Source organism: Mus caroli, unplaced genomic scaffold, assembly GCF_978045245.1.
Source record: "Mus caroli unplaced genomic scaffold, Mus_caroli_1 scaffold_15, whole genome shotgun sequence".
NCBI lineage: Eukaryota > Metazoa > Chordata > Mammalia > Rodentia > Muridae > Mus > Mus caroli.
This window is the reverse complement of record NW_028227270.1, coordinates 106,571,403-106,586,507: the sequence shown is the minus strand read 5'-3', so window position 1 is coordinate 106,586,507 and position 15,105 is coordinate 106,571,403. Positions and strand designations below refer to the sequence as shown.

General features: G+C 42.2%; 1 protein-coding gene across 2 annotated transcripts; it reads left to right on the top strand.

Moving 5' to 3' along the window:
- The first annotated feature begins 3,169 nt into the window (after window positions 1–3,169).
- On the top strand, window positions 3,170–11,298 carry CUNH7orf25 (chromosome unknown C7orf25 homolog). Of its 2 annotated transcripts, none has more exons than XM_021180374.2 (2): window positions 3,170–3,202; window positions 9,393–11,298. In XM_021180374.2, exon 2 carries the CDS (start codon window positions 9,657–9,659, stop codon window positions 10,920–10,922), a length of 1,266 nt encoding a protein of 421 aa, XP_021036033.1. In that variant the 5' UTR covers window positions 3,170–3,202; window positions 9,393–9,656; the 3' UTR covers window positions 10,923–11,298. The 2 variants fall into 2 exon arrangements, with proteins under 2 accessions (XP_021036033.1, XP_021036032.1); XM_021180373.2 differs by having other exon boundaries at window positions 3,185–3,278.
- Window positions 11,299–15,105: the final 3,807 nt, after the last annotated feature.

Here is a 15,105-nt window from a genome sequence, read left to right as displayed (position 1 = left end):
TGTTTGTTTTTTGTTTTTAATTATCTGACTGCAAAGAAATTAGAACAGTGGTTTTCAATCTGTAGGTTGCAACCCCCTTGGGAATTTAAATGACTCTTTCATAGGGGTCTTCTGAGTTTTGGGAAAACATATTTACATTATGATTCACAACAGTAAAATTAAAGTTGGGGCTGGAGAGATGGTTCAGGGGAAAGAGCTCTGACTGTTCTTTCAGTAGTCCTGAGTTCAAATCCCAGCAACCACTTGGTGGCTCACAATCATCTGTAATGGGATCTGATGCCGTCTTCTGGTGTGTTTGAAGGCAGCTACAGTGTACTCGAATAAATAAAATAAATCTTTAAAAAAAAAAACACGCAGTATTTAAAAAAAAATTACAGCTAAGGTAGCAACAAAAATAATTAGGAAGATTGACAACCACTAAATTAAAAAGTTTCTCCCTCACATTGGTGACTGTGTGTGTGTAAATTTGATATTGTTGGAAAGGCTAGGATTTCTGTTAGCTGCTGTTTAATTTGTTTAAACCTCATGTCCAATATTAAAAAAAACAAAACCGAACAGAATGCTGAGTGGTGGTTGCACAAGCCTTTATTTCCAGCACTTGAGAAACAGGTAGGTGGATCTGAAGTCAAAGCCAGCCTGATCTGCAGAGTTCCAGGACAACAAGGGCTACATAGAAGAAACGATGGCTCTCAAAACAAGAACCCCAGAAGAATGTCAACATTTATAAATCAAAGAGGAAAGTAGAGGTATATAAATTTAAGACGAGGAAAGTGCAGATAGTGCAGCGGAAGGAAACATTAGATTCGGGGTCAGCTATATTCTGCCTCTGCAAATGGAAAGCTGCCTGCAACCCCATCCCCTTTGTCACAAGACTGAACAGAGCTCTTCATTGACCTTGGAACTCATCTGTTCCCCTTTTGTTCCAGTTACTTCAGAAACTCATTCTTTGATGTAGGAGCTCATTGTACACTAAACATTCTTAAATCATTTTAGACTTTGGGATGTTAGTTTCTTTTCATCTTGTGCATTATAGTGTTCCCAGTGTTCATAGCTTCTCCCAACATCCGGTTGTATCTGGAAAGCTTTTGCATCAAATTCCTTACCATAAATCTTGCTTTGCAAAGTTACTAGCTGAGAAACGTAACTGTTCTTGACATTTATGAATATTGGGGGAGGGGAAGTAGAAGGGAAGAGTGAGGAAGATTCTGCTTTGTAATGGAGCACTGAGCTCTTTTACGATTTGTTTGCATTTTCAGTTGATTGTCATACACAGGAGTTCCTGACTCTTGGTACTTAAGCTCACCCACTTTCCAGTCAGTGTTTCCAAGCTTTTCAACTCTCCAGCCCTAACCTTTGCCTCCATGTAAAGAAGAGTAAAGACTGATACTCAGTGGGAGGGGCTGGTACTCCTCTAGGATTAGAATTTTAAGTTCCTGGCAACCAGTGCAATGGCCCCTTTATTAGTTACAGTTTGTGTCTGTGACAAAATATTTCCTCTCTGTGGCCTTTGGGATTGTCTTTTGTTCCACAATTATTTGCCTTTTGATGAGTTTTTACTTCCCAAATTTGTGTGCCATCTGCTTGTAGGGGCCATGTTAATGTTCTCTGTATCAGTTGGGTTTTAGTTTAAAATGTGCTGCCAAAGGAAGGACATTTGATAAGTTTCTTAATGGTTATTAGACTGAATGCCCAAGTAGGTCCTTATTAAAACATTTTTTTGTAAATTTTTTAGTATATTTACATTTTTCCTTTTACTTTTCTTGATTATGGACCTAAAATTTCTGTTAACTGAATATCTGATTCTTGCTCTTTGCTGTTTTTCAATTCCTTCCTGTACTTTCTAGTCCACTGATGTTTAGAATATGCCTTTACTTCGGAGAGCTGTTTCCTATCTGTGCCTTCAGCCCTTAAATGAAGAGAAGCTTATTTGAGGGCCAGAGTAATCAGGTAGCTGAAGGTTCCAGTTACAAGGTACTTCTTAAGGAAACGTGCTGTTGTATGCGCACGTTTCTGTCCTCCAAGTCCAAACAGGAGAAGATTTGGAAGTGTTGAATTTGTGAATGAGTCTGGTACCTACCTGTCTTATTGTAGATTGTGAATGTCAGATTTCTTTGGAAGTTTTTACTTATGTACTGTTTGAAGGGAAAAGGTGTAGGGGGTGGGAGGTGGGAGCATTGGAGGAGCAAAGAGGCTAGGGGCAACATTTAGTCAGGAAAACTTCCCACTTTCTAATGGTGCCTGTTTTTTGTTGGGCTTCTTTCTATCTTGACACCTGGTTACTTACATCACCATAAACTTATTTCTGAGGAAGGAATGGGCTGACTGCCCTGGATGGGAGAAAGGACTCTGGTATGTTATTAATGAAGTCTTTTTAAAGAATGGTTTTAATTCTGCCCTCCGTTTAGACACCAAGTTCAAAGCCCTCTGGAATTTGTGCTTGATAAACCCTGGCAGGCTTTGCTGGAGGCATTTACAGCGTTGTTTGGGTTTAAATAATTTGTGCCTCAGGGGCAAAATACATCTATCTACCCTTTAGAACTAAATAAATTCCTGTGTAATGTATTTGGAATAGCGCTGGCTACAGAGCTTTTTTTTTTTTTTTTTTTTTTTGTATATGTAAAGCACCGAATGAGATATTGCTCCTGTCTTAAGATTTTGGTAGTATGTCTGATCTGTTACTTCTATCCTTAAAGTAGTACTTGGGACAAGGAGCAGGATACAAGGAAAACACAATTGAAATCTAATACTTAAAATTAGTTTTGCTTTCTCAAACTCCCCCTCACCCCGGATAACTTTGAACTAAATTTCCACAGCCCCTGAAGCTATGCAGTTCTCTGCCCTTTCGGAAGGACAGCACATTTAAAAGTTCCTTCTATGTAAAGGCCAGGATGATGCAACTAAAAATGCTTCCGAGTGGCGTTTGGAACCTCACGGTTCTCGATTTTTATTTTGCTAAAAATATCCAAATCTGAGACCCAAATAAGTTTTAGTATTCAGGACTCAGTGAGATTGAGACCCAGCCCTTGACCCGCCCCTGCTGGCTGGGAGCTCAGGTTTCCGTCGCTTTGGTAGCAGAAGCCGGTTGCCCTTAACAAATATGGTCGCTGCGGTGCCGCCTGGGACTCAAGCTCAAGCTCACCGGGCCGGAACCACGTAATGCCAGAGGCGGGACTCGGCAGGCGGAGTGCCTCAGCAGAACAAGGTGAGGACTGGTGAGCTGTCTCTGCATACTGCCTCTGTGTTCCCTCGCCATGTGCGCATGGTGTCTGGCGCTGATGGTGAGGATCCGGGGACCAAGGGAGTGAGTGGGGAATAGAGGGAGGTGGAGAGGGAGGGCATGGGCCGGGTGTCGGGGCAGGAAGGGTCAGTTCTGCGTCTTCCCTACTCTGGCCTCTAAGCACTAGGCCCCCTGGAGCCTGTTTGATCCGGACTTGTTGGATCAGGCCCAGCGGTGCAGGTGGACATACCAGAATGGGAACCATACTCACGCAGAAACACTTCACCCCAGGCTCTCGCACCTTGTCATAGTCCAATAGCCAGGCTGGCCACCTGGTGTGGTGTTCTGGGTCCTTCCATCTTTTCCTTCAGAATGGGAACAGGAGGCCAGTTGGTTATCCCCTTTGTTCTATTGAAACATTGCTAAGTTGACATCACATGCAGAAATCAGACAGTCTTGATTGCTTGACATCTAAACCCTGTGGAAATCAAGAGGCAACTCCTTAAAAGACTGTATCTGGGAGTGGCAGCGCACACCTTTAATCCCAGTATTTGGGAGGCAGAGAAGGGTGGATTTCTGTGAGCTCAAGGCCAGCCTGGTCTACATATTAAGTTCCAGAACAACCAGGGTTATGTGGAGAAACACTGTCTCAAAACACAAACAACAACCCCCCTCTACCCCCCCCCCAAAAAAAAAAACCCAACAAGCCCCAAGAAAACAAAAATCATCTATTGAAGGAGTAAGAGGTGAGAGATCCTAGTATGACTAGTTTAGGAGGGCCTCTTGTTTGGACAGTTTGTGGATTTTTAATATTAAGCAGTTGTTTTTACATTAAAAAAAATCAGTTCTTTGAGAATTTCATGGAGAGAATTTCATATCATGTGTTTGGTTCATATCCACCGTGGATGACTCAACCAATCCCATACTCCATCCCTCCTTCAAGACTGCTTTGTACTACCCAAATAGTCTAGGATGTGTGGTCTTCTACTGAAGAGTGGGAGGCTACACTCCTAGAGAAAACTGTCTCTCCCTCTCTTAGCTGCTCAGAATTGTCAGCAGTTGCCTGGGGGATTCCAGGCCCAGTTCCTCTTTCCATGCTGGCTTAGGCTTGCACAGGTTTGGTGCATGCTGTGTCCAGAGGGTTTCATTGCTGGTCTTACCTTTTTTCCTTTCACAATGATCCCTGAGCTTGTGAGAGTAACATATGAGTGTTACATATGTCCCTTTTAGGAATAAGAGTTATATGTAGTCTTATAGTCTCTGCACCTTGGCCAGTTGTGAGTATTAATAACTGTGTTAATAACAACTGCAATAGAAGCCTCTTAGATGAGGGTTGAAAATACACTCATTTATGGGTATAATAATAAGTCAGTTTACACTGTCTATCTAGCAGCATAAAGTGGTAAGTTTTCCCCTAGGGCCTATGACTTCCCTAGCATAGGTTCGTAGCCTAATAATGATGCCAAGTATGGGTTTCATCCTATGGAGTGGCACTTAAATCATATATATATATATATATATATATATATATATATATATATATATATGAATGTGTTTGGTGGATGTGTAGTCAGTATGGGGGAAGGAGATGCCTCCGTGGGCCCATACTGAGTCCCCCTGAGGGGCCAGCCACAAGACCACAGTATAGTATAGAATAGTTTATTCAGGGAATGGGGAGGGGAGTTGACATGGTAGTAGAGACAGAAAAAGGGGCGGGGGAGGGGAAGGGAGGGGAGCAGAAGAGAGGAGAAGATGGCCATGAGCACATGGAGAGAGAGGCGGGAGGGGAATGGGGAGAGAGGGGGACTAGATGACAGAGGGAGAGCAAGAAGGCAAGAGCAAGAGAGTGGAGGGGCCAAGCAGCTCCTTTTATAGTGAGTCAGACATAATTGGCTGTAGTCAGGTAACTGTGGGGTGGAGCTTAGACAAAATGTTAATACCAACCATAAAGTGGCTGGTTACTCCCATAGTATTTGTGCTGCTGTTGTACTGATGGGCATGTCTTGCCAGGCCAGTCATAATTGTAACTCCAAGGATTCACAGATACTATTGAAGATTGCTTTTCTCCTCTGTTAGCCTGCATAACACCTTGCAGAACTATGAAAATTAGCCAGGAAAGCTGAAGCTTCTAGGTGAGCTCTATTTCGCCATGTCCTATGACTCAAGTTGGTGGTTTTAGCAATACGGTCTTAGCCATCAAGTTCTAGATGGATTGGCAATACCACGTTATGTTTGGGTATATATGAAGCCTCCCTGGCCAGCAACTCCAAAAGATAATCCATTTCTGACATTGGGATTTTTATTTCTTAGCCTCATATCTAGTAGAGACATTGTTTTTCTCTGCTGTAAGGTAGTTCCATCTTAGTTCTTGGTGAGTGTGTGTGTGTGTGTGTGTGTGTGTGCGCGTTGAGAGGTCCTTCGTGTTATTTTTCCTTCCTACATTTCCCCCCTTAAAAGCCCCTCTCTGTGGCCCCTTAGTAATGTTCTGATCTCTAGGGATATGTTTTCAGTTCTTTATACATTCTAGCCTCTAACCGTCTGTCAAGTGTATAGATGGTAAATGTTTTCCCTATGCTGTGGGCTGCCTCTCTACTCAAGTAATGGCATTTTTTGCTATGTAGAAACTTTTATATTTTCAGGTTTCACTTGTTAATTATTGTTCTTAACCTCTGCACTATAAAGGTCTTGTTCAGAAAGTCCTTTCCTATGACAATGACTTCTAGTATGTTTTATACTTTTTTTTCACCTCTATCAGAGTTAGGATATCATGTCTTAGGTTGAGGTCCTTGATCCAGTTGGAGTTGAGTTATGTGTAAGGTGAGAAATGAGGATCCTGTTTCTTTCTCCTACGTTAGCTGTTCAGTTTGACCAGCACCATTTAGCTGTTTTATTTTCTCCAGTGTGTATTGTTGACTTCTTTGTCAAAAATCAAAAGTCAAATGGCTTGAGGAATTCATATATGGGTCTTTATTTTCCATTGATCAATGAGGCTTTTGTTGTTGTTGTTTGTTTATTTTATTTTAGATAATACTATATTGTCATTATTACTATGGGTGTTGTCCTAGTTAGGGCTTTAGTGCTGTGAACAGACACCATGACCAAGGTAACTTTTATGAGGACAACATTTAATTGGTGCCGGTTTACAAGTTCAGAGGTTCAGTCCATTATCATCAAGACAGGTACATGGCAGCATCCAGGCAGGCACAGTACAATAGAAGCTGAGAGCTCTACATCTTCATCTGAAGGCTGCTAGCAAAATACTGGCTTTCAGGCAGCTAGAATGAGAATCTTATAACTCACATCCACAGTGACACACCTACTCCAACAGGGCCACACCTTCTAATATTGCCATTTCCTGGGACAAGCATATACAAACTATCACATTCCACTCCCTGGCCCCCATAGGCTTGTCCAAACATAAGAGTCTATGGGGGCCATACCTAAAATAACATAATGCAAAAACACATTTATTCCAACTTCAAATCTTCTCAAAGTCTATAGCAGTCTCAACAGTGTTAAAAGTCCAAAGTTCAGTGTCTCTTCTGAGATTCATCCACTTACCTAACTGTAGTCCTCAAAGCAAGACCAGCTGGGCAAACTCCAAATTCTGCATCTCCGTGGCTGATGTCAAAGCAGTCTCCAGATATCCAACTTCATTACCTTTGTTGTTGACTGTAACAAACTTCTTTCTCCTGGGCTGGTTCTACTCCTTGTTAGCAAGCAGCTTTCCACAGCAGATAGACCATGGCTCTGGAATCTTGAAGTCTATGATGGGCGTTTCTGAGACTTCCTATGTCAATGCAGTAATTCTGAGTGTCTTCACCTTAGTCTCAGGCAGATTCTTCAGACAAGGGCAAAAACTAGCCAGGTTCTTAACCAGTATACCACAAAAGCAGTCTCTAGGCCACATATTGACATTCTCCACTGAAACCTCTTGGGCCAGGTCCACCCAATTCAAACCACTCTCAGTAACAAAGTTTTCCATATTCCTACTAGGATAGCCCATTAAGCCCCATTTAAAGCATTCCACTGCTTTCCAAATCCAAAGTCCCCAAATCTATATTTTTCCAAATAAAAGCATGGTCTGGCCTATCATAGCAATACCCCAGTCATTGGTACCAACTTCTGTCCTAGTTAGGGTTTTACTGCTGTGAACAGACACCATGACCAAGGCAACTCTTATGAGGACAACATTTAATTGCAGCTGGCTTACAGGTTCAAAGGTTCAGTCCATTATCAAGGCAGGAAGATGGTAGCATCCAGGCTGGCACAGTACAAGAGGAGCTAAGAGTTCTACATCTTCATCTGAAGGCTGTTAGCAAAATACTAGATTTTAGGCAGCTAGAATGAGAATCTTATAACCCACGTCCACAGTGACACACCTACTCCAACAGGGCCACACCTGTTGCCATTCACTGGGCCAAGCATATATAAACCATCACAGGTCTGTAGAATAACTTATTGAAATCTGAGGTGTATCTTCAGTCATTCTTTGTTGTTTAGGATTGTTTTGCTATCTTGCTGGTCTTTTTGCAGTTCCATTTGAAATTTAAGATTGTTTTATCAAGTTTTGTAAAGAATTGTTTTGGCAAGATGATGGGGAGTGTGTTGAATGAATATAAGTAGTTTGCTGTTGGCAGGATAGTCATTTTCACAATATTAATCCCACCAACCCTTGATCGATCGTCTTTTCAACTTCTGGTATCTTCAATATCTTTTTTCATTGTTGAAATTTTTTTTGTTTATTTTTTTGTTTATTTAATTAAAAATATTTTTCATACAGTATATTTTCATCGTAGTTGTTCCCCTCGCAGATATGCCTTCCCTCCACTCCCATCTAACTTCATGGTCACTCAAAACGACAAAAACAAAGCACACAGAAAACATGGTGTATGTTTTGTGTTGGTCAACTCTTCCTGAGCTTGCCTTGGAGTTTGATATACAAAGTGTCACTCCATTGAAGAAAACAGATATTCCCTCTCTCAGCAGAAACAAATTGCAAATAGCTTCTTGCTAAGGGAGTTAGCTCACTCCCCGTTCTTCATGCAGGGTTTCTTTTCTTTTCTTTTTTCCTGGTTTGATTTATGTAGGCCTTGTGCATATTGTCACAGTCTTTGTACTGATAGAGGATAGGATTAGAGATACAGTGAACCTCCCCTAGGAGGTTCTCAGTACTTTTCCTCAGGCAGTAAGTGCTGGTGGAATTGGTGGTGTGAGTCTTGGATCCCTCTCCCAACAGTGGCCCAGAAGACGGGGATTCATGGTCCTTAGATGGGTCTCAGGAGTAGTTCTAGTTATTGGTTTGCGTCTAATGCCCCTCCCTAAAGAGAGGTGGTCATGCTGTGGGGATGGGTGTAGTTGGAGGCATGAGTCTGGTGTCTGCCTAGAGGAGAGACCAGGCGTGTAAATCAGAGATCTGTAGGGCTTGTTAGGGTAGGCATAGTTGAGCTGGTGGGAGAAATCTAGGCTATCCAGGGAGGAATGGAGGTGAGGGCTTTCAGGGGGAGTGGATGGGGTAGGGACAGGAGTTGCAGGCTCCCTACATGAAAGAGGTATATGAGACAAGGTGCTGGAAGGCAGGTAGAACACTTGCTCCTGGGCTGGTGAGATGGCTCAGTGGGTAAGAGCACCTGACTGTTCTTCCGAAGGTCCGGAGTTCAAATCCCAGCAACCACATGGTGGCTCACAACCATCCGTAACGAGATCTGACTCCCACTTCTGGAGTGTCTGAAGACAGCTACAGTGTACTTACATATAATAAATAAATAAATCTTTAAAAAAAAGAACACTTGCTCCTTAGGCAAGTTGCAGGAATGGATGGAGTTGTTGGCGTGGGTCTTTGGGTAGTGGGTTTGCTTGTAGTTGGAGGTACCATCTGATGTCTGCTTGCAGAAGAGACCAGATGTAGGCAATAGTGTGAGTGGAGTTGGCTGGAGTGGGTGGAATTGAGTTGGGGGTAGGGGTAGTCTAGGCTCCTGGGGCCAAGGACTTTTGCCAGGGATGGATGTTGGGGTTCCCCAGTTGAAGGTGTGTATGGGCATCTATTTTAAAACTTTAATCTTGATGTTTGGAATCTTGAAATTTTCAGTAGTTGAATAGTAAGACTAATCATTGATAGAAATACAAAACACATTGCCAAACTCCTGTTTTGTTTTGTTTTTTTTCCCCGACATAGGACATGCTGTGGATTCCACAGTTTACAGAGGTGAAGGTGTAAACGAGTGTCGGAATCCAGCACACTGCAGGAGGAGCTCAAATGCACAGCTTTGTTTAGCTGTCAGAAGGAAGGAGGCTCTCCCAAAACCTCATGCCCTGAAGCCCAGGGTCATATCCTGGATCTTCACAAAACATTGTTGCTAGATTGGACTTTCTAATCATCTTAATAGTGGCAACTACTGAAATTTGCCTCGTTTCTTATCTAAGGAATAATGCTGTCAGCATGTCTGCATACTCCATGCTCTCCGACAGAATCGTCATGGCCAAGGAACTGATCAAAAGAGCAGAATCACTTTCTCGGTCCCGAAAAGGTGGCATAGAAGGTGGCGCAAAGCTGTGCAGCAAACTGAAGGCAGAACTCAAATTCTTGCAGAAAATAGAGGCCGGGAAGGTAGCTATTAAAGAATCTCATTTACAGAGCACTAATCTAACACACCTGAAAGCCATCGTGGAATCGGCAGAGAACCTGGAAGAGGTTGTCAGTGTTCTCCGCGTCTTCGGCTACACAGACACCTTGGGAGAAAAGCAGACGCTAGTGGTGGACGTTGTAGCAAATGGAGGTCATACGTGGGTCAAAGCCATCGGTCGAAAGGCTGAAGCGCTGCATAACATCTGGCTGGGCAGGGGCCAGTACGGTGACAAAAGCATCATTGAGCAGGCTGAAGACTTCCTCCAGGCCAGTCGACAGCAACCGGTGCAGTACAGCAACCCTCACATTGTCTTTGCATTTTACAACAGTGTCTCCAGCCCCATGGCAGACAAGCTGAAAGACATGGGCATATCTGTAAGAGGAGACATTGTAGCCGTCAACTCTCTGTTAAATCACCCCGAAGAGTTCCAGCTGAGCGAGAGTGAGTCCGATGAGGAGGGCCAAGAACTTCTGCAGGTGACAAGAGTCGACCGAGACAATGTCCTGGCACGCGTTGCCTTTCCAACAGAGATCAAGGTCGATGTGTGCAAAAAAGTCAACCTGGACATTACTACTTTAATCACATACGTATCTGCCATGAGTTACGGAGGCTGCCACTTTGTCTTCAAAGAAAAAGTGCTCACAGAGCAAGCAGAGCAAGAGAGGAAGGAGCGGGTTCTACCTCAGCTGGAAGCATTTATGAAGGACAAGGAGTTGTTTGCCTGTGAATCTGCTGTCAAGGATTTTCAGTCTATTCTAGATACCTTAGGGGGACCGGGAGAGAGAGAGAGGGCCGATGTGCTAATTAAACGAATCAGTGTGGTGCCTGACCAGCCTTCTGAGCGGGCCTTGAGACTAGTGGCAAGTTCAAAAATTAATAGCCGTTCCTTAACAATTTTTGGGACAGGAGACACCCTGAAAGCCATCACAATGACTGCCAATAGTGGTTTTGTCAGAGCTGCCAACAATCAGGGTGTTAAATTCAGTGTGTTCATTCATCAGCCTAGAGCACTTACTGAGAGCAAAGAGGCCTTAGCGGTGCCCTTACCAAAAGATCTCACCAATGATAGTGCGCACTAATGCTATCCTTTAAGTATTGTCATGGAAATACATTATTTATATTAAAGGCTGGCCTTCCCATATATAGTGGGAGAAAAAAGTTTATAGGAAACATAATATTTAGACCTGCTTAAGTAGAAGTTCTTTGTGTTTCATCTATTTAAGGTCTATAAATTAGAAAAAAAAAAAACAAACCCAATTGACAGTCTTATGTATCCCTGCATTCCATCACAGACTACATTGTAGCAGGTAAGAACAGAAAGACATTTGCATAATGCTTTTAGCTACCTTGTGATGCATTTGCCTCAGTAGGGCCGCAGCCTCCAGTAAAGGTAATCACATTTCATGGAACATGGCTACATGATTCTTGAATTCATTAAATATCTGGAGAAAATTCTGAGGCCTGTTTTTCATTGTGTTATATTTGTCAGTCTATTAAAGGTGGGAGATATTAGCTATTCCAGCTATTCCTAAAATCACTGCTTGTTATTAATGGAAAGAAAGTCCTAAAAAAAAAAAAATAAAACTAAAACTAATGCTATTAATTTTAGAAATTAAGCTAAAGCTAAAATTCTTACAGAAAATAGAGAAAAAAATTTAAATTTCAAAATTTTAAAATCAATTGCTTTGTGTCAGACAGAGTCTGGTGGGTATTTTATAGAGATTAGAATTCATGTGGAACGAAAGGGAACTTTGGTCTGTTGGGTCTCATTTATTTATCAGTATACCACTTGTCTTAGCTGGGATTACAGGTGCAGCAAGGTGGAAAGGAAAAGAGGATCTCTTTGTCTTGCATATCCTGAGCCACAGTTGATTGAGGGAAGCCACGGCAGGAACTCAGGTTGGGTGGAACCCAGAGGCAGGAGTTAATGCAGAAGCCATGGAAGTGGGTGCAGCTTACTGGCTTGTTCTTTCTGGCTTGTTCAGCCTGGTTTCTTTTAGACTCTAGGACCACCAGCCCAGGGATGGCACCACTCACAATGGACTGAGTCCTTCCCCATCAGCTACTACTGAAGTGCTCCACAAGTGCTGTTGCCCAGTCCTTTGGAGGCATTTTCCCCATTGAAGTTCCCTTCTCTCAGATGACGTTAGGTTGTGTCAAGTTGACATAAAACTAGCCAGCACAGCACTGTAAAGGAGAAACAGTGTTCCTAAGCTCAGCCTAGAACTCTGAAGGTAAGCATTAGTTTGAACAAGTAGAAAAGGTAGTTTCCTAAAACTCAGATTTTACATCTAAGTCCAAAACAAACCGTTATTACAAGTATTTGAATTATCAAAAACTACCTTTCTTATTCTGTTAGTGCTAGCAAGTGAAAATTAATTGCATCTCTCATGACACGGTGATGGAGATAGTGAATGAGAGCTGCATGCAATTACAGGTAAGTTCTACGACTACAGTGTACTCCATACCTTATCATTTACAAGGAAACAAATTCACAAAGTGAGTATATATTTTCCTAAAAACTGGGACTTTGAGAGTAGCCTTGTCTTTCCTAAGGAGTTACTATTGGGATTTGAGTATTGGCAGCCTGACACTCTGCCAGCTTTGCTTAAGTTACAAAGAGGGAAACTCAGTTTTAAGCAACAACTTGGAGAGGAAGTTTGGTTGTCAAGATCTAGGAACACAAAAATGAATGCAAAATTAAATGTAGAGTGGCGCTTCTCTGGGAAGAGGTCACTAAACATATTTCCCACAGGAAGAGCTGAATTAGGCTTCACGTTTAATGTGGGGGAAGTATTATCTAGTTGTAGAAATGAAATTTACAAATATGAGCAGCTATTTAAGGCAGTGGTTCTCAACCTTTGGGTTGTGACTTCTTTGAGGTGGGGATTGAACCACCCTTTCACAGGGGTTGCCTAAGAAGATTAGACACACAGATTTACAAAAGTGGCAAAATTATACTTATGAAGTAGCAATGAAAATGTTATGGTTGGGGGTCACCACAGTATGAACTGTAATAAGGGATTGTAGCATTAGGAGGATAGAGAATTACTGATTAAGGGTGTTAAAATATTTAGTGCTATTTAGCACCAAACATGATTAGAATATTTTGCTATGAAACAGCAGGTAATTATGAGGAACACTTAGTCCCAATGGAGGTAAAAATCAAAATATAATGTATTAAATTATATTCAAAATGTTTTGAGTGCACAGTAAGGGAATAATTCTTGATCTGAGTCAGAGGTCAAAAGGGCTTGATGCTTTCACAGGTGAAACCTTATAAAGTGTGTAAGTGAAAACAAGTGTGGGCAGAGAGCATGAATTTGCAGGCCTGGTAGCAAACCAGGCCAGAGAAATGGAAGTTTTTTTAAAGGTAGTCAAGATAGACTTAAGGTCATATCTGATCTCTTTTAAGGAAACAATAACTGTGGTTTGATGAAATATATTTTAAGGAAGATGTGGCAATAACTGTGGCCAGAGTAAGAATATTGGGACATATAGATGCATGCTGTGTTAATAGCATCACTGATGTGTTATTAATATCATTTAGTGGCATTCTGAAGAAACTGCTGTCCGCAGTGGCTGTATCTGTGGCCCTACCAAACACCACTGTCTCCGGGCATCCAGAATTACAGTTTTAACAATATAATAGATGCAAGAAATAGATGTGGTCTTTTAGTGAGGCACTGGGTCCTGGAATGTAACAAATTGCTCTCTCTGGAACTGTTCTCTGCAGCCTACCCCATACACCAAAGGCTTGTAAGTTGGCTGAAGAGATCAGTTCAAAGGTAAAAAAAAGGATGGAAATTGCAACAGGAATGTCCAGTTAAGTAGCCAGTTAAAAACTGTCAAGGCATGTTAGAAAGTAAAGCAAATGTCTAAAACATTGTGAAGGTGAAGATAAACAAAAATAACCCACAGTTGTACTGGGCAAGCAGTTCAAAGGTAAAAAAAGGATGGAAATTGCAACAGGAATGTCCAGTTAAGTAGCCAGTTAAAAACTGTCAAGGCATGTTAGAAAGTAAAGCAAATGTCTAAAACATTGTGAAGGTGAAGATAAACAAAAATAACCCACAGTTGTACTGGGCAAGGCGGTAGTGTTGCCGAGATCGTGGAATAAGCACTTAGTGAGCAGTGGTAAATTGGATGCCGGATCCAGGTTGTATTTTTGTTTTATACTCTAAATCAGTGGTTCGCAACCTTCCTAATGCTGTCACCCTTTAATACATTTTCTTATGTTGTGGTGACCCCCAGCCATAAAATTGTCTTCGTTGCTACTTCATAACTGTAATTTATGTGATTTAACAGTTATGAATTGTAATATAAATATCTGATAGGCAGGATATCAGATATAGACTATTGTGGATCGCCCTGGTGCTGTTTGTATTTTGATGCTAATTCTGCTTCCCCAAGAGGGGCTGCCTGGGACTGGGAGTGAATCAGGTGACTCTTCCTTCACTCTCTGTGAACCTTCTCATAATGAAGGAAGATTTCTAGGAACCTATCACTGGTAGAGGAGTAGGCGGGACTTACGGGTCAGAGAGGGGAAGAGGAGGGCAGAAAGAAGTGTCTTGCTTTTTTTGGACAGGGAAAGCTTGGAGGACAATATGTAGCCAACAAGAGGCCCCCCGAATTTGATGGCAGATCCGCCAGAATCTCCTTCGCTCCTCAGGAGGAGTTAAGCTTAGAACGACTTGTAAATTAGGATGCTAGTTGCTGAGCCCAGTGATTGAGTTACCTATTAATTCTGAACTGAGTTTGTGTTGTGTTTTACTTCATGTGGTGCTTCAACTGGGTTCCAGAGAGAAAGGTGCTGTGGCAAAGCATGGGTTTGCATCCCAAAAAGCCATGGAAATTTGGAAGCATGGGGCTGGTGTGGTAGCAACCTGCCAGTGGGAACTTAGCAAGCTGGGCGGAGAGATTTCGTAGTGCCGGGTCTGGGTCAGAGAGTCTCCAAAATAACAAGCCAGTACCTTGCCTGCGCTAGAATGGATTGCTTTTGGGTTTGTTCACCCCTCAAAGGAGTCATGACCCAAAAGTTGAGAATTGCTGTTCTAAAGCAAAAGGCACAGTGGCAGTCAACGGGTTGTGAAGAACAGTGACACGTTGTTTCAGCTGTTTTTTCTAGGTCATTCTGATGTAGGTAACAAAGTCATGCTTAGCAAATAGGCAGTGCTTTAAGTAAATCACTAAATCAATCAATCAATCACTGTCTAATAATTGGTCTTCAGTAGGCAAAAGTAAAAGTATGTTTAGAAAAGC